Source organism: Anopheles funestus, chromosome 2RL (genome assembly GCF_943734845.2).
Source record: "Anopheles funestus chromosome 2RL, idAnoFuneDA-416_04, whole genome shotgun sequence".
NCBI lineage: Eukaryota > Metazoa > Arthropoda > Insecta > Diptera > Culicidae > Anopheles > Anopheles funestus.
Window position 1 is genome coordinate 18941304 of NC_064598.1, and position 19100 is coordinate 18960403.

General features: G+C 42.7%; 3 protein-coding genes across 3 annotated transcripts; 2 read left to right on the forward strand and 1 right to left on the reverse strand.

Annotated features, from left to right (window-relative positions):
- Window positions 1–38: 38 nt before the first annotated feature.
- Window positions 39–1386, forward strand: LOC125763097 (integrator complex subunit 15). Its single transcript, XM_049425922.1, has 2 exons — window positions 39–286; window positions 347–1386. The coding sequence occupies exons 1-2, from the start codon at window positions 211–213 to the stop codon at window positions 1384–1386; spliced, it is 1116 nt and encodes a 371-aa protein (XP_049281879.1). The 5' UTR covers window positions 39–210.
- Window positions 1387–1396: 10 nt separating this feature from the next.
- LOC125763113 (ribosomal RNA-processing protein 7 homolog A) lies at window positions 1397–2401 on the reverse strand. Its single transcript, XM_049425949.1, has 2 exons — window positions 2268–2401; window positions 1397–2205 (listed from the first exon to the last, which is right to left on the reverse strand). Exons 1-2 carry the CDS (start codon window positions 2290–2292, stop codon window positions 1460–1462), a joined length of 771 nt encoding a protein of 256 aa, XP_049281906.1. The 5' UTR covers window positions 2293–2401; the 3' UTR covers window positions 1397–1459.
- A 1721-nt stretch (window positions 2402–4122) lies between these two features.
- Window positions 4123–16928, forward strand: LOC125765216 (uncharacterized). Its single transcript, XM_049430125.1, has 3 exons — window positions 4123–4204; window positions 9551–9820; window positions 14589–16928. The coding sequence occupies exons 1-3, from the start codon at window positions 4123–4125 to the stop codon at window positions 15092–15094; spliced, it is 858 nt and encodes a 285-aa protein (XP_049286082.1). The 3' UTR covers window positions 15095–16928.
- The last annotated feature ends 2172 nt before the right edge of the window (window positions 16929–19100 follow it).

The following is a 19100-nucleotide window of genomic DNA, read 5'->3' on the forward strand; positions in this document are numbered from 1 at the left end:
TGTGAGAGAGAAAGAAAAAGCTAGCGCGCAAGAGAGAGAGAGGGAAACTTTGACAATTTCCGAGCGGCGAATCGTGACAGTTGTTGACAGTGCGATGTTTACACTTTACTGCAGAACAACAAAAATACGCAGCTTGGCACGGGAATTTGTACATTTAATTTAGAAATTAATCTTTGTGCATAATAATCGTGCAATAGCGAGGCAAGGGAAATGACGAACCAAGAGCGCAATATGCTGCGGAAGTCGGAGTTTCCTGATATGGCCAGGGATGCTCTACCAATCATAGGTGAGTACGCGCGAGTACAAGAAAGAATGGAGAAAATTAATGCCTAGATTACCTTTGTAGAAAATCTCATCATTAACCGAAACAAACATGATATGGCCATGGACTTGATTGCGGAATTCGTATTTCGCGAGCGTCGCGATGAGCCACGCGGTGCTCAATTTTCAAAACAAACCACCCAGCAACCGCGCCTTTCATCAATCGAAGAATTTCAGCTAGTGCTGGTGTTGTGCGAATTCTTCTCCCGTCCCGGTCCGGATGCTACTCGTAATGCGGTGTTCTTGTCACTGTTTGGTGGGTCGAACGTGCGAACAAGTGTTCTGAATAAGCTGATTAGTACGGCAGTGTCGGGTTCGATTGCACCTCTACTATGTGCGGCAGGAACTTGGATGCAGCAGCTGGGATGCACTTCACCAGCTAGCCTAGAGTTGGCGCAGTGTATCGTGCGGGATTTTGTTATCTTTTCGAAAAACTCTTCCGAACAGCTGAAATCATTACCGCTGGTAGCACCACGCTTTGCCGCCAACCTTATGACGGCCGTGACAGATTTGTATCTAAATGGGACGACAAAATCGCAACTCATCCCACCTCCTGATCTTTTGCTGGACGTGATTACGGACTGGGTGTCGGAGAATCCTTCCCTTTGTCTTGCTTCCCAGCAGCAGCTGGCTCTTCCTAGTGGGGCCATCGCGATGCCGGTGATAACTCCGCTTGCTGGTCTCATCCGTTGGTGTGTGCTTTCGCTGCTGGTTACGAGTAAACAGGAGCTATACAGTAAACTTCATCTTGCCGTACTGCAAAGCTTGTTGGAAGCGACACCACCCGTAACGATACCACCAACCTTACAGCCGATCAACGCTCAACATTTAATGGTTATAGTGAACACAATCCAGGCAGAAACGGAGAGTCTAACCAAGCAGGGTCAATCACTGGATGATGAGAATCTTCAGAACTGCTTGGAACGGTTTGCTCAAGCCGTCCAGGTAGGACTCACGTCGCGTTGCATCTTTGGTAACATCACGCAGCTAATGTTTCGGCTGGAAGCACTGCCAGGCAAGAACAAGCTGCTGCAAATTGTCATTAATGCAAATAAAAACAATTAAGGTAATCAAGTGGAATGAATCAAACGAAAAGAGGTGTTTTATTTTCCGTTTAAAACACCATTCAAAGCCCTGCTCAATAAGGTTTGAATCGTTTCGCTTTCTTGATCTGTTCCATCTTCTTCAAATCCCGGTCGTACTTTTTCCGTAAGCTGATAATGTCATCCCGTTTCGATTCCCGTATCTGGAAGGTGTAGAAATTCTTCAACTCCTTTGTCGTCCGGTCATTGTCGAGCTTTTTCTCCAGCTTCTGAACGACCATTTGTTTCTGCGCAAATACGCCCGCGTTTTTCTTCGATACCGTCACCCAACCATCCTCATCGGCTGTGTTACTGCTTTCTTTTGCCTTCGCCTCCTCTACTTTCTTATCGTACGATTCCATGTACTCATCAATTTCCCGCTGCAATACGACCGGGTCTGGAGTGCGTTTTTGATGCGCTGTAGTCCACTTTTGTAAACCGGTAAGCAACGGCTTTTCTTCGGTGTGCAGCGGGTTGATTTCTCTCTTTCGAAGAAGTTTTTTCAAAGAACTTGGCTTGGCAAACACCACATAAGCCACTTTGAAGCAGAATGCATCTTTGTCCATGATTTCAATCGGTGCGGACTCTTTGTTGGAGGGTTTTTCCTGCAGCACGACACGTTCTATTTCTCCTGCAGATGAGAATGCCTGCTGTAGCGCTTCTTCCGTTGCGTACGGTGGCACGTTGAGGACGTACAATGTGCGACCTGCAGGTTTCTGTTTACATGTGGCGTTGGATGCATTTTCCTTCACGAATATCTGATGACTGTGGGTGTCGGATTGCTCATATTTAAGAACAAGCGCTGGTAGAATGAATGATTTCGTTTAAATAATGGTATTTAGGACACTTTAAACGGAACTTTACCTATAAAGTCGGCTGCATCAGACATGGTATGGGAAGGTTTTGTTTTGGATTTTTAACAACAAGCACTTTCAATTTTGCCCATGTGCGTTTGGCAGATGTAAACAAACCGGCGTTGTAAGTTGTCAAGGGAAATTTCAACTGTGGTAATATTTAGACCATTATACTGTGGCCGTTATGAATCGAACGGTATTTTAGCACAGAATGTTGGGTAATTAGAATAGTATTTGCATTTATTTGCATTATTAAAAAAAAACACTTTTAAGTAAATTTGAAAAATGTTTTTAAAAGGGATAACCCTATTCAGTCCTCGATAGCAGTAAAATTATATTAATTGGAATTTAATGCATTTATCGCTTTTTAGCCAATTAACTGAACAGTTAGTCATGGGAAAAATTTGTGGTCTAAAGTCGTACTGAGGTTTGAACCCAGTGCGTGTTTGAGCGTTCCTCTCACAATTTTATAAAGTATTCATTTTTAAAATAAATATTTTAAATATTAAATATTCACTCCGCATATTTAAAAATGAAAATGAAAAAAAAAAACATATTCTAAATTAATTCTCATCATGCTACTTCAGCAGAAATCTGATATTTTACAGTTTTTTAAAAGTACCTCCCGTTCTAACCCTCATGCTCCCATTACTTGTTTGCTATTTCGTTATGTTTACTACACCGTTGTCTGTTTTCGCGATATTTCACTCAGTGTTTCTACTCTTTGCGCACAATTATACACTTGATCGTTCTCTGTAGCACCCCAAAAACGGCTTCGAAGGGTAAAGTTTTTCGTTCACCATGGAGTTAAACTTCGCTATCTACCGGTAAAACCTTTTTGCCCATAGAACGAGGAAGTTCGGGCCGTTCGGCGAACCCGCTTCCTAAGACACGGTCGGAAGCGTGATAGAAGAAAATGAAAATCTAAAATCATTGCACTATTTCTCATCACCTCTTTCAACGGGGGGCCTTGTTACCCGATGGGATCAAGTTCTAGTAGCTTTTGCTAACCGTTCGCTTTCTTGTTGCCGTCAAGGATGGTTTTAGTTTTTTGTTTCCACTCTACTTGCCCTGTCCATTTTGTATCCATTTTCGTAGTCTTTCGTTGCATAGAGTTTTATAGTGCGCTTGCCGAAAGCAATCATGCAGGCAATTTCGCGTTTCGCTATTAAAGTAATTTCGAAAAGTATTAAACTACTGTAAACAAGTTAGCCCGGCGATGATGATGCAAGGGCGCATGTTGCCAAAGGAATCGTATCGCACATGTGTATAAATATCCAATTAAACTGCACTGGAACGAACGTACAGTACACACGTATGTTCTAGCAGCGATAAGAAAAACGGAAAGTAGCTGAAAGTTTGTTGTGTGTTTCGTAATTTTTGTGTACCCTTGCTCAGCGCGATGTGGTTTGGGTTTGATGCACTGGTTTCGGGCATCCTTAGACATGGATTAAATTGCACATTTCAATCCGATTGCATTCGCCAGTTGGCAGCGCCATTCAATTTCATCCCAACTCCACACACACACACACGTGCCTTTCATGGGTGTGGAGTTGGAAATATTTTACGGCGAAACGTCGCAATACCGGGGACTTCTGGGCCAACGAATGTCGAACCACTGTCGCATACGTTTTGGTCAAATGTCAGCAAACGGGCAGAGTTCGATGACAACTCGCACATGAGTCCATAGTTGGTAGCAAACGGGAAAGGAACGTTTTCTGGCGCGGTAACGAACCTTAAGACAATCCTCGCGACGATGCAATCGGTACGGGAAGCGCATCCGTATGAGTGTTCGGGTTCGACAGTGTCGAAAGTAAAACATGTTGATTTATGAACACGAGGCAAAGATTTATATTCGTAAGGCGATGGCAAGCAGCGTCATTTCGGTGGTGTCACGCTCAAGTAGTCAGCTGAATATGCACCAACCGATCGACGAATGGGTACGAAGTTCGTTAGGCGAATAGGGCCGGATCGCAAGCGGTGCAACCGAGGAAGATATATTTTACTACGTTCTTGAGGAATGTCCAACTTCGAAACTTTGCCTGTCAGATGAAATCTTAATCTTTTGTAGAATTTGTGCAATTGTTTTTCAAGCAACTTTTATGAACCGTATCAATTGAATATGATTATGGTGCTGACGTTACTTTTGCGCTTGTGATCATTTACAGATGGAAGGGGGATCATATTTAAGCTTTAATTGTTTCAATTTTTTTATTGTGAAGTTTAAGCTTATATACCACTAATCTATTACAGATAATTTTCTCTAAAGAGATAATTAAATGCTACATAAAAAAATACAAAATTATTTGTCACTGTTTTTAAGAAGTACTAGGCGCCTCCATCAAAAACGTGGAGCGATTTTTTAGTACAATGTATCAATTGTTTGTTCGAATTGATTTACCCTGGCGACTTCAATATGATCTAACTCCCTCCGTGCCAACCATGATGCCACTGGCTTTTGTAATCATAATTTACTATTTTGCATTGAATAAAACAAAAAAAAAACCAATCCCTTTCGGGAAAATGGATAATATTTTTTTTTGCTGTAAAATTGCCCCAACACAATCGATACTCGATACATGTTGTCCGGATCATAAATTACGAACGGTGAAAAATGATGTTTTGCTCAACATACCGTATACGGCGTTCTTGCGTATTTATACGCGTTACCCCGGGAACCTGCTAACATGGTAGTAAACATTTTTTTGTTTTTGCATCCCAGTACCGTCATTATGAAAATTGAAGGAAAAAAAAAACAAAAGCAAAAGATGCATTCTTCGGGGCCACCGGTCGAAAAACGGGCCAAAACACCAGTTCGAACACAATTCGCCACAAAAGTGGTTTTAGGTTATTGAAGACAAAGCAAAGTATGGTAAGAACGGTACAAGATGGTTGCCAAACCTCAACAAAAAAAAGGATAAGACATTTAAGGAAAAGAGAACGAAAAAAAAACACAGCGTATCAGATTGAAAGATATAAATTCGGAAAGCAAAACAAAAAAATTAATATACACTCACTCTGCTGGCCGAATGTTGCCACTTGCCAGGAAATAAAAAGAAACCCAAAATGCGATTGATTTTGTAGCGTTTTGTTTTCCATTTTGTGGATAGAGTTGCCCAGTGTTTGTTTGTTTTTTGCTTTGGCACCCTGTATCCAATAGATTGCAGCAAAAGCGCCACACTAGCCTTCCGATTATCCTTATTGCTTCCTTCCTATATCGGCCTTGTTTCTGTCTCCCTCCAAACCCTGCCCAACTCCACTGCATCGGTCATGCATTTTGGTAAACCTTTGTCAAGTCGTAAGAAATCGAAAATAATGGGAGGACACTGTAGGGATGCCACGTTTAAGACATGATGTAGTACTCTTAGTATTGTCTTTAGCGATTGGTATCGAGTTTTTTATTATTGTAGTTTTGTTTTCCCCATCAGTTGTTTATCGATAGTGGAAAAGGGTTGCGAATATTGTTGTTTTTTCTTCTCTCCTCTTTCTCTTTTATTTTTGATTCGGTTCTGTATGGCTTTGATACAGACAAAGCGTTACATTTTGTTTAGTTAAAGTGTTTTTACAACTCACTTCTGTTTAATAACACTAGTGGTTCGAAGTTGTTTTTCCGTTTTTCTTTCTCTCCAAATTTTCCATCCACACTTTTGTTCTGAAAGGATGGTGTTGTTTTATGAAGCATTTAGATTCCTTTTTTATACCATCGCACACCCAAAACGAACGATCTGTTCCGTTGCAAATGGTGGTTTTGTGTTGAATTGTTTCAAGTAAAATGATAAAATTTAAGCACCACAAGAAAAACGGGGAAAAAACAAAAGAGCATATTAGTACGGGGTGCTGTTCGACACCCTGGAAAGGAAAGAATTGCGATTGATAAAGAATGGTTTTGCTGTTTTACCTTGTGTTTTTTTTTTGGTATCATTTGTACGTTTTTCTTTGCTAGCTTTAGATCTACTGTTTGAGATTTTGTGCTATCGAAATTAGTTGCTCTATCGTTTGGTTTGAAACGTGGTGGTGTATTGTTTTCTTTTGTTGTCTTTCGATATGATTCTCCTTTCGAGTTATATTTGTTTATAACTTAAACTGCAAACAGATACCGATGACAGTTACACAAACTGCCGAACGGTGTGCCAACGGGTGTGTGGAGGAAGCGATAAAAAAAGGGAAAGGAAATGACACTGGCCCGCCTGCTCCATTCTATCGACCAAATTAATACTGTTTGCTGGAAGGGGGTTTTGGGCCAGAAGTCGTCGGAAGAAGCAGCAAGTCCACCATTTCGCATTCATAAAGCGACGAGTTTATTGTCCTGAACGATAAGTCGTCCGGTATAATCCTTTTTCGGGCGTACCGAAAGGGTTTTTGGGGAAAATGGTACCGTGGACTAAAAACCCCGTGGTCCGAATCCGAAAACTGTCAGCTGGTATACAATTGGTGAAACGCAATGTGCGCCAACCGAACCAGATGGGTGGGGAGTGTGTGTGTGGCTCTTTTTAAATGAGTCATGAACTGTGCCTTCTTCTTACCGAAGATAGTAGTGTCCTTTCCCAGTGCGTTTAAGTAAAGTAGAAAGAACCTTGTGGGTGGTAATAGAGAGTGGAAAACAAAAGCGAAAGGTTAACGGTTCTATATTTATTGCAGTCCAGCGTGAGTTTCGTCGTCCGTAGGGAAAATGGACGGAATCATAGTGATAGTAAAAGGGGGTTTTCATCTACGACTCGAAGGTTTTAATAATTCGCGGCAAAGATAATTTTAATAGTACGGTAAAATTCACTTGAGTGGGGGAATAGAAATTATTATCTATTTTAAGTGTATCCTTTTGAACCTTGTCTACAATGCAAGGTAGTGATGACAACTGTTCAATTTTAAAATTAATTTTGGCTGGCAAAGAAATATGTATTTTTTTATAATTTAAAACACACACTACGAACATTAAAACAAAAAATCAATAACACTCATCGACGCTTGTAGCTCATATCATTGATCTTATTCAGCCTGAAAGTATGCAATGGCTAAGCATCATAGTACTAAAAACATTGTAAATTAAGGCATTCCTAGAATGACTTTTCCTAGAATATCCTCTTTAAACATTGTGATAATCTGGTCCCAGGAATAGTAATTTGTAAGATTAATTTGTAAAGGAAAATAGCTAAAATAGACAAGCTGTTTTACTCATGAAAAATAGTTATGATGAATACGCGATAGTTTAAATAGTATATAAAGCTCTCTTAATTAATCAGTTCAATCCCGTCGTGTCCCATCCTGGGTCGGAGCAGATCCATCGACTAGAGTTTTATCATGCTTTTATCGCCAGTTCACTCTCACCAACCATAGCAGGGCAAGTTTGGTTTTGCGTTTCGATGCAATATTTCTTCAATTAAAAGAAAGCCGCAAGGCACTAGTAAAATATTTTATCGATATCGCTTCGAACTTACGTCCTTCTTTTTTTTGTCCTCCCTCTTTATTGCTTTACCACTTTCATGGCCACTTTCATGCTCACCGCTACTCCGGACTGTTTCTTACACAATTTCCTTACACAGCAGCTGCAGTAGCTGTATAGTAACGGGTTGATCGCTAGACACCGCTGACAGACTTTTTTTCCACTGACCATGATTAAGATGGGATGTGCATTCTTGAACCGTACATTCCACAAAGTAATCATCCCGTCCCGATCGTGTTGGTTGATTTGCTTTTTGTTTTTTTTTTGTGTTTTACGTTTGACCTGCTGGTGCCTTGGTCCGTTGCCATTTGCCAAGCGTGATAATAGGAAAAGTTATTTTTTAATATATTATTAGCTTGGAATCTAGGACGAATCGATAATCCACTATGATATAGCTAGCTTTTCTCTATCAAACGCCGTTGCCGGCCGTGAGTGTGGAATCAATTGATACGTTATTTTTAATTTGAATAACATTTCTTAAGAAAGCTTCCTATGCATAATTCATTCACAGAACGGGTTATTAATAACACGATGACTTTGCTCACAAGCAAAACCCCAATGTTGATTTCGAGCTTTCGAGTAGTAATCGCATGAGAGTACAAAAAAAAAGAGCAATAAAGACACAGGAAACTATAAATACCTTATCGATCGCAAAACAACCCCAGCCCTAAACACTGGATGATGGTATTTGTCGCCGACAGGGTCACTCCGTTAGAAGCGCACGCCGCGTGTGAGACATAAGAGCTGCATCGGCAGTCTGGGTGCAGTGATTGATCAAGTTTCGCGCCCAAGCCGGTGCCGCGGTTTTCGCGGCGTCAACAATTTGGGTGCTACGATCAATCGCAGCCCAAAATGCTGGTGCATCGTTGATCGCACGCACCACGAACCTTGCCACGGCTTTGCATCGTCGGCAATTTGAGTGCCGTGCAACGATAAAATAAGCCAGCAACAGGTGGTGCGCGTATGGTAAACATTATTGTTAAGTAAGCAAAAATTTAGTATTTAAGAACGTTAATTTTAACCAATAAAGGCAGTATGTCTAAAAGTACCCCGGTGTGGAGGCTTCAGATATTAGTGCTTGAGTCGGCGTGAACTGCGCCTGTCTCGAGAAGGTTTATCCGAAAACTCGCATAAACTACATGGTGGCTCCAGAGAGGAAAACTTCCTCACGCCTGAAACTCTCCCGCGGTGGTACCTTAAAAAAAGACAAACTCCCTCGGGACGCATCGATTCGCGCGCGTCAAACCGTGGTAACGGCCGTCATAGGCAACATAACGCCGACGAGCCACGAAAGGTCTATCTCTTGTGCGATTAGTGCAACACCGGTTACAAGTGAACAGTGAAGTTCGTCAAGTGATATTGACGCTTAAAAGTCACATAGGTTCGTGACACGCAAGAAACTGTTCACTGAGAGGTGCCAGGAGCAAGAAGTGCCGAATAAACTAAGTTGGGGTATCAACCCAACGACATCATAGTGAGAAGAATAGGTCAGCGGTGAGCGGACGGCTCAACCTGCAGCGACCTCATAGTGAGAAGTGTGAGTCAGCGGTGAGCGGACGGCTCAACCCACGACGACCTCAAAAGTGCAAGACAGCGGTGAGCGGACGGCTCAATCAGTGACGATCTTGTGAAAAGTGCCAGGCAACCCTGAGCGGACGGCTCGACCCGCAACGTTCCAGAAGTGCGCAGTATTAACGACGGTGAGCGGACGGCTCACGTTGAGGTGCTTTGAAGCGGAGGACGCCAATCCTGAGCGGACGGCTCAACCCGCAGCGTTCCAGAAGTGAGCAGTGTTAATGACGGTGAGCGAACGGCTCACGGTGAGGTGCTTTGAAGCGGAGGACGCCAATCCTGAGCGGACGGCCAACCCGCAGCGTTCCAGAAGTGCGCAGTGTTTACGACGGTGAGCGGACGGCTCACGGTGAGGTGCTTTGAAGCGGGGGACGCCAATCCTGAGCGGACGGCTCAACCCGCAGCGTTCCAGAAGTGCGCAGTGTTTACGACGGTGAGCGGACGGCTCGCGGTGAGGTGCCTTGAAGCGGAGGACGCCAGCCAATTGAGCGGACGGCTCAATCTACTCCCTGTAACGACGCACCGTTTGGACCTCACAGAACAAGCTATCCAGAGTAAGTAAAATGGATTACAAATATAAGAAAAACCCAAACGGGCACTGCAAGCTGTGTGTCAAAGAAGATGAACATGGAAAAATGGCAGAATGCAAGGAGTGTGACAGATGGTTCCACTCAGCATGTCTTAATTTAAAAACGGTTCCTAGCAAGTTCACATGTCCAAAATGTGAACAAATGAAGCTAGAAAAGGAACAAGCTAGGCAAACTATAATGCAAACTGAACGCCTATTATCAGAGAAGATAGCAGCAGAAGAAAAAGAAAAGAAAGAAAAAGCAAAATACGAAAAGGAAATTGAACGGCTAGAAGAAATCATTAGGGCAGAGGAAATCTTAAATCAATCAGGGACAAGCCAACACGACGTTCACGAGCTGACTAAGAATGTCGATAAATTGGTAGATGCTTGGAGCCTCGGCCCAAGCTGTCGCAAGAATGCGTTACTGGAACTCCCAGAGTTCTACGGAAGCAGTAAGACCTGGCCAAGATTCAAACTGCTTTTTAAGGAAACCTCGAAGACGGGAAAATTGACAAATTTGCACAATCTAAGCCGACTTCAAAAACATTTAAAGGGAGACGCCCTACGAGCAGTCAGCGGTCTATTGCTTAATCCAGAAAACGTTGACGCGATTCTCGACCGATTGGATAAACTCTATGGCAGTCCAGCTAGCGTATATTCGGCGCTATTGAAGGACCTAATGGCAATTAAAGGAGCGACCTTAGACAATCCAGTAACCATAATAGACTTTTCAAATGCATTAAGCAACATGGTTGAAAACATGGCAATGCTAGGCCATGAGGAATATCTAATGGACCAAAGGCTCCTCCAAGATTTGGTAGCGAAGTTATCACCGGAACTGAGGAATGAATGGCTGAAAGAAGCATTGAAATCCGAATCGAAGGAGGCAAAAACGCTTACTCAATTTTCCAAATGGTTGAAACCAACCGAAGAACTAGCGATCGCCCTCCTTGCTACGGAAGGAAATCAAAGATCGAAACCGGTGAAACTGAACTACCATCAAGCAAGGTCACGCGGGGAAAACAAAAAGGCATGTGCCGTTTGCGGTAGTCATCATAAAACTGTCGAGTGTCGCAAACTTCTAAGTATGCCTAGTCAGGAAAGATGGAAGGTGTTTAAGGACAAGAAAATATGTAGCAATTGCTGCGCATCAAATCATTCAGCGTACGATTGCCGCTCTGCCCCACAGTGCACAATTGCCGGCTGTGGTAAAAGGCATAACACCGTCCTACATCGGCATGACTCTTTCGGACAAACACGTTTAAACTGTCACCAAAACGCAGCGGAATATCTATTCCAAATTATCCCGGTAACAGCGTACAACGGAGATAAATCTGTGAACACCTATGCGTTCATAGATCCTGGTTCTTCTTCCAGCTTAATGACCGAAGAGTTAAGATCTAAGCTAGGAGTACAAGGACCTCGGAAGCCACTAACACTTGCATGGACGAACGGAACCTTCCAAGTAGAAGATCAAAGTACCTCGGTCGGAATTCAAATCCGTGGACCAAACAAGAGGCTACTGGACATAAAAAACGTTCGCACAGTAAAGGAGTTAGATCTACCTAGACAAAGTATCGATTCAAAAGAAATGAAGAAAAGATTCGCTTATCTTAACGGGATCAGCATGAGCAGTTATTCTAACGCTCGTCCCACAATTTTATTAGGTCTACCTCACGCCTATTACACCCAAGCCTTAGGGCACCGAGCGGGGGGACCTGACGAACCCGTAGCACACAAAACCCGACTAGGATGGGTTCTATTTGGCAAAGACACAGCCGTTAGTGAAACGGATAATTATCATATCTTCACAATGGTAGAAAAAGTAAAGGAGGAAGAAAAAACTTTAAACGACCTAATGAAAGGTTTCTTTTCGACGGAAGAGTTCGGAGTGCGGGGAAACAATGAAATAATAACCTCAAAGGCTGACGCGAGGGCACTCGACACCATGAAAAAGACCTGCAAACAAATTGACCAGGGATACGAAATAGGACTACTTTGGAAATATGACAAGCCTACGCTACCTAATAGCTACGCTCAAGCCCTTAGCCGTTTGAAAAGCCAAGAGAGAAAAATGGAAAATGATCCGAAGCTCAAAGAATGGTATTTCAATGAAATCTCCTCATACGTCGACAAAGGGTATGCACGAAAGGCCGACCCCAAAGAACTGCTCCAAACGACAGGCAACATAAACTATATCCCTCATTTTTCGGTGGTTAATTTAAACAAACAGAACCCGAAGCCAAGACTTGTGTTCGATGCAGCGGCGAAGAATGAAGGTATATCATTGAATTCGCAACTCTACTCCGGACCTGATAACACAACCCCTATATTCGGGGTGCTATCGCGCTTTAGAGAACATAAAATTGCATGCTCAGGTGACATAAAGGAGATGTTTCACCAGGTTAAGATCAGAAAGGAAGATCAATGCGCGCAGAGATTTCTTTTTCGAAAGTCTCCCTTGGAAGACCCTCAGGTATATGTCATGCAAGTCATGACCTTCGGCGCCACATGTTCGCCAGCTTGCGCTCAATACGTAAAAAATAGTAACGCGCTACAATTCTCTGCATCGAACCCACGAGCAGTGAAAGCCATCACGGAAAACCACTATGTCGACGACTATCTCGACAGTTTTCCAGACGTAGAATCGGCGGCGCAAACAATTGAAGAGGTTTGTGAAATCCACAACAAAGCCAATTTTTTTATACGGAATTTCATATCGAATTCTAAGGAGTTGGTAGCAAAAATTCCAAAGGACAGGGCTTCGGGACAAAAAACCTACGACCTTCATGATAAGACCCAAGATTTTGAAAAGGTCTTAGGGATGTACTGGGACACGAGGAACGATGTATTTCGTTACAAACTTAAAAACCTTTACGAACAACCATTAAGTAAACGAGAAATGTTAGCGTATATCATGAGGATTTACGACCCCCTTGGGTTATTAGCAAATATTATAATTCAAGGGAAAATCTTAATGCAGGACTTATGGAAAGCCGGCATTAATTGGGACGATTCAATCCCCGAACATGTACTTGTTGGGTGGAACGGATGGCTCGAAAGAATAAAGAAAGTCGAAGAAATTGTAATACCAAGATGCCTTTCGCAGGCATCATCGATTAAGATAAGGGAGATGCATGTTTTTGTCGATGCATCCGAAAAGGCTTTCAGTGCGGTAGCATATATGAGAACGATCCACGATCAAGGAGTGGATGTTAACATAATCGCTGCCAAAACGAGGGTTGCCCCGACTAAACCTTTGTCAATTCCGAGGCTTGAGTTACAAGCCGCCGTGCTCGGGGTCCGACTAGCCGAAATGATAAAGAAGGAAGTCAGAGTAAAGATAGACAATGAATATTTTTGGACAGACTCCAAAACAGTTCTGGCTTGGATAAACTCAGAAGCGAGAAATTACAAACAATTTGTCGCGCTACGAATTGGGGAAATTTTAAACGATACCAGAGCATCGCAATGGCAGTGGGTAGCTTCCAAAAGCAACCCCGCCGATGAAGCCACAAAGGTGATCCTAGAAAACTCAAAATGGTTAAAGGGGCCAGAATTTTTACAGGACGTGGTAATAAACATGACACAACCGAAACTATTCGTAACGTTCGAAGAAGTGCGCCCAGTCCATACCATAAAGACGATAACGAAGATCGACTGGAACGTTATCGCAGTTGAGTGGTGTTCAAATTGGCACAGGCTAAAAAGATCGTTAGCGATCGGCTTAAAATATATCGATTGGCTAAAGGCCAAACATAACGGCACCGAATTTTCCAGCACCATCACCAAGGCGGACTTAGACAAGGCCGAACGATACCTTCTAAGGAAGGTACAATGGGAAAGCTTCTCGGAAGAGATGACGCATTTATCACTCAAGATCCCGACGGCTAATAACAGCAACATTCGAGGTCTATGCCCAATGCTAGACGAAGAAAATCTGCTGAGATCACGGGGTCGCTTGGAACACGCAAAATACATGACATTTGAAGCAAAATGTCCCATCATTCTTCCCAAGGGACATCATGTCACGAACCTTATAATTGCCCATTATCACGAAAGGTACTTCCACCAAAAGGCAGAATCAGTCATGGCGGCTATCCGCCAGAAATTTTGGATACCTGACATAAGAACTGCATTGAAAGGCATAATCAACAAATGTCAATATTGTAAAAATCAAAGGGCCAAACCGATACCTCCTATAATGGCGCCGCTGCCAGAATGTAGAATGGCCGCTTTCCAAATGCCTTTCAGCCACACCGGCGTGGACTACTTTGGTCCTCTGAATGTAACTATTGGAAGACGACTGGAAAAGAGGTGGGGTGCGTTATTTACGTGCCTGACGACAAGAGCAGTATATTTGGAAGTTGCTCACGATCTAAGCGCAAACACATTCATAATGTGTTTACGCAACGTTCAACATCGAAGAGGTAAAATTGAACACTTATATAGTGACAATGGCACGAACTTCATCGGAGCAAATAACCAAATAAAGTCATTAGTGGAACGATGCGCTTCCGAAGGGATCACATGGCATTTCAATCCACCAGGAGCTCCTCACTTTGGAGGATCGTGGGAACGCTTGGTCAAGGAAGTAAAAAGCCTTCTCCCCACAGATAAGAACTTCCAGGAGGCCACTCTTAGGGCCGTATTAACCGAAATAGAATTTATTATGAATAATAGACCCCTCACCCACATTCCGCTTGAACAAGAAGATGACGAACCGTTGACACCGTTCCATTTTCTAATAGGTCATTCCGGTGAAGCAGTACCCAGTACTGCTGGTAAAGAGCTGTCACATACGACCCGAACCAACTGGAAGGCTGCGCAAGCGATAGCGGAGCAGTATTGGAAACGTTGGATTAAGGAATACCTACCAACAATCTCGAAACGAGAAAAGTGGCTAAAACTATCCAAGCCGGTGCAAGTAGACGACATCGTCACATTCCCCGACGAAAATAGGATAGGAAAGTGGATTAAAGGGCGAGTCACAGAAACCTTTGCTGGTCAAGACGGGATCGTAAGATCGGTCAGACTCAAGGTAGGGCAAAACGAGTATCGTAAGGCGGTGGTGAATCTAGCAGTTTTGGACGTAAAACCAAGCGACCAAAACCAAGACAACTCCCCACCAACTTGGGGAAGGAAACGAAGCTTAGACCTAAAGCTAATTAAAGAGAAGGCAAGCGCACTAAATCAAAGTATATCAAAAAAACGTCCCAGAGTGACAATCAATCCCGTGACATGGCAATTGTCATAAAATTCGTACTTGTGGTGTGCTGTGCCGTATCCGCTCTTAAAATAGAGCCCGTTTTGGAGGCCGGGTTGTTCTTCGATCACGCGGGCACGTTACTTTTAGAAAGGGGCAAGTGGGATACACTATATTTTACTCGTATACGTCCTGAGAACGATACGAAATTAATATCTACAATCGAACTAGAGCTGAAGAACGCCGTGTTGGCAACCAATGAAACAGATATAAGGGTATTAAACCTAAAGACGTCGCTAGATAATGAATGTAGATACGCAAGGAAACTAATCCAAGACAACATCAAGTTCAGAGAAAAAAGAAGTCGAGGAATATTCGGAATCTTAAAGGACTTTTTATTTGGAGGCAGTGATATCGACGAGCAGCTCGCTCTGTTTCGAACTTCAGAAGATCAGAGGCTGGCAGTTATTACAAATAAACTAGAAAGAGATAACGATAACCACAGCAAGGTTGAAAGTCACTTGAGCACAAGAATACATCGATTACAAGACGGAATAACCGCATTAAACAAAGCCGTAAATGAAAATAAAAAACTCCAAATGTCCAAATATATCGAAGAAACACTAATTCTAGCAAATGTAGTAATTCAGGGAATTATAACCAAGTATAAGGCACTAACCGACAACCCATTAACAAACGAAGATCAGAATGCCATGATTAAGGAGATAAAGACAAAACTTCCGAACAACGAAGTTCTGAAAAACCCCTTTGTAAAGAACAAGGCTCTCATAAACGGAGAGATTATTCTTCACGTAGAATATACAATACTTAGCAATGAGCATTTCGAAATACTAAACGTCATTCCGATTCCATGCATGCAGAACTACTCAATACTGAACATCAAAAATGAACGGATAGCTATAAGCGACAAAGGTAACTACTTATACCCAGAAAGCTTTACGATCATAAATGACACGCACGCCTTATCGCACGATACGACGATTCGCAGGAACTTAGATTGTATTGTAGCGGCGATATTGCATAAGGAATCTAATATTACGTGCATGGTATCAAAATTAAATGTCCCGTTTACAAAATTTGTTACTCTGCACTCGCCGAACAAAATTTTGTACTATACGACACAACCAAACAAAATTTATTTAAACTGCAATCGAACAATAACCAACCCTGCTCACAATATAGGGGTAATCACGCTATCTGAAACATGTAGCGTAGAAACAGATGAAATAACCATCCAACCAGTGATAGCAAGGCAAAATATACTCCACAAAACATATTTTAAATCACTTAAACAAATGTCGTCGGTTTCGCCAATAAACGAAAAGAAGAGCGAAGATCCAATAATAGCGATAACAATAGGAATAGTCATAGGCATGATATCCGTTGCGATGATAATAGCATTCGCTATTGTAAAGTGGCATCCCCGAAATCAAAAGAAACCATTCCCCCTACCGTCAAATGATATAGAATTGTAACCCCTCTGAAAGGAATTACGGGGGTGGGGATGTCGCCGACAGGGTCACTCCGTTAGAAGCGCACGCCGCGTGTGAGACATAAGAGCTGCATCGGCAGTCTGGGTGCAGTGATTGATCAAGTTTCGCGCCCAAGCCGGTGCCGCGGTTTTCGCGGCGTCAACAATTTGGGTGCTACGATCAATCGCAGCCCAAAATGCTGGTGCATCGTTGATCGCACGCACCACGAACCTTGCCACGGCTTTGCATCGTCGGCAATTTGAGTGCCGTGCAACGATAAAATAAGCCAGCAACAGGTGGTGCGCGTATGGTAAACATTATTGTTAAGTAAGCAAAAATTTAGTATTTAAGAACGTTAATTTTAACCAATAAAGGCAGTATGTCTAAAAGTACCCCGGTGTGGAGGCTTCAGATATTAGTGCTTGAGTCGGCGTGAACTGCGCCTGTCTCGAGAAGGTTTATCCGAAAACTCGCATAAACTACAGTATTTGATGGAAATTTTGCCTCATCCCAAAAAGGTACTGAAGCCACGTTCCGTGAAAACGCGGCTTTGGCCTCGCTGCATTGGGCTGTGCTGGTTGTGCTGCATCGTAAGGTTTGGCGCAATTCATGCGGGTTCGTTTCGTCGAAAGTTTCGTCGGAAAGTACACAGAGCCGGAAGAGGCACTTGCATTGGAAAACTATGTGGTGTTTCGTTACTTTTTAATCTTACGAAAATGGTTCTAACTTCTTGCAATTTACATCATCGTCATCGTCGTCGTCGTTCGGCTTGATCGCGGGTTCTTCGAATTATCCCGGACCAGCATCACCAGCACCTAAAGAAAACACAAAAACAAAAATCCATTTTAAGTAGTTTCTATCCCCCCCCCCACCCCCCCAACCAACCCCTGGCCCGCGTCTGCTCTCAAAGGTCGTACCACGATCGTTACAAGTGATTCGATACGAAATCATGCTGTTGGTTGGATACTTTGTTTTTCACTCTCTTTCTCTCTACTTCCTTTTGAGCTATTTTTTCATTTCCAATCGTTCCAAAATTACGTGAGTTCCGAAAAACTTTCCTGTACATGCAGGATTGCCAAATATGCACATTGCGCCCGTGTGCCCGTGTGCGCTGTGTAAACATTTCTGCACCAATCACGTGTACTTTTTTTGGGGGGAAAAAACCATCCCACCATGGTTACATGGAAACCTGTTAAAAGCAAATTAACGTTAAAATTTAAGTGCTTTAAATTACATTCCCCAGACCCGTTCGAATGGGAATAATTAGATGGTGGAAAAATTGCTTCGAAAACATTTGGCCAATTTTGTGCCTGGAATGTTCACGGATGGAGGAGGGATGTGTGCATGTGAACAAGGCACTGATGTTGGTTGATTAGCTGATTGGTTGAATATTTTATTGGTAGCAGACAACAGTGGCTAATGCTACAACGGTTGTAGCGTTGCTACAATGTTCGAAATTACATTGATGCGCATTGAAAGCTACGCCTTCCGGAAAACGCGAGGGGCCAAAGGGGGTTGAATTTGCCGTTGGAATCGCATTAACAGATATGGATGGATATTATGTTGCAAAAGCAAACGAATATAAACAGGCGCGTTGAATGTTCTGGTGTACTCGGAAATGGAAGCCGGAAGCAAATAAACAGTACTTCCGTGTAGTCGTACCACAGAACGGATTAGAGAAAGAGAGAGAGGAAAAAAAGGGATCAACTCGAATTGGTTCTGTTCCTGCTTTGGAAGCGGTTTGGGACAGTTTGACTTAATTTTTGCACAAAACAACACAACAATCGTATTTTGTCCAAGTGTCCAATATTTTCCATTTCTGTCTTCCTTATTTATGTATCATTTGTCTGTAGCTGGAAACTTTCTAGCTCACCAAATGGAAAGAAAACCAGGAATGTAGTCGCTTTGGTCAATTTCAAGTGACCTCCCCAACTCTCCCCCTGTCTAAAATTCACATTCCACTTCTTATCGTGCTCCAGATGCGATGGAAAAGCCACGACGACTTTCCTCTATATCCATTTTGGATTGTGAAGCTAAAGAATGAATATCATTACTTACCGGGCTAGTCTTCTTATCGTTTTATTAGATCGAAACCGAAAGACGGTAAAGACCGCTCCCGGGAGGCCGGGGTTGGCGTGACAGATTGCAATGGTATAAATATGCTGTTGTATCCCTTTCTTTTCATTCTTCCTCGGATCGAAGTTCATTGAAAAGCGTGGAACGATTTCTCGTACCCCTTTTTTGGATTTTCTTATCGAATTTTATGAAGGGGTTTTTCTGTTGTATTTTTTTTTTGCTGAGCGATATATAAAAGACACACTTGTTTATCGCTTTTAATCACTATCATCAGTAACAAATTGGTTTGAAATGAAGATGTGTAGATGTGTGTGTGGGGGTTTTGGGTTTTAATAATTAATATTGTAATCTATCAAGTAGGGGGTTTCCAGTGCCGTTGGTTGCTAGTTGACAAATTCACAAAACAGGAATTTGTGCGAAATAAATGTGTATTTTACAAAGGTCGTCTAAAAGTCTATCGGACGACTACAGGTGTGTTATCATTCAAG

Coding starts and splice junctions, on each gene's coding strand:
- LOC125763097 (XM_049425922.1), top strand. CDS start 211: ATGACGAACCAAGAGCGCAATATGCTGCGGAAGTCGGAGTTTCCTGAT. Junction 287..346: donor GGATGCTCTACCAATCATAG/GTGAGTACGCGC, acceptor TTACCTTTGTAG/AAAATCTCATCATTAACCGA.
- LOC125763113 (XM_049425949.1), bottom strand. CDS start 2,292: ATGTCTGATGCAGCCGACTTTATAG. Junction 2,206..2,267: donor TGATGCAGCCGACTTTATAG/GTAAAGTTCCGT, acceptor TCATTCTACCAG/CGCTTGTTCTTAAATATGAG.
- LOC125765216 (XM_049430125.1), top strand. CDS start 4,123: ATGGCAAGCAGCGTCATTTCGGTGGTGTCACGCTCAAGTAGTCAGCTG. Junction 4,205..9,550: donor GATCGACGAATGGGTACGAA/GTTCGTTAGGCG, acceptor GCCAATCCTGAG/CGGACGGCCAACCCGCAGCG. Junction 9,821..14,588: donor CACAGAACAAGCTATCCAGA/GTAAGTAAAATG, acceptor ATTTTCTAATAG/GTCATTCCGGTGAAGCAGTA.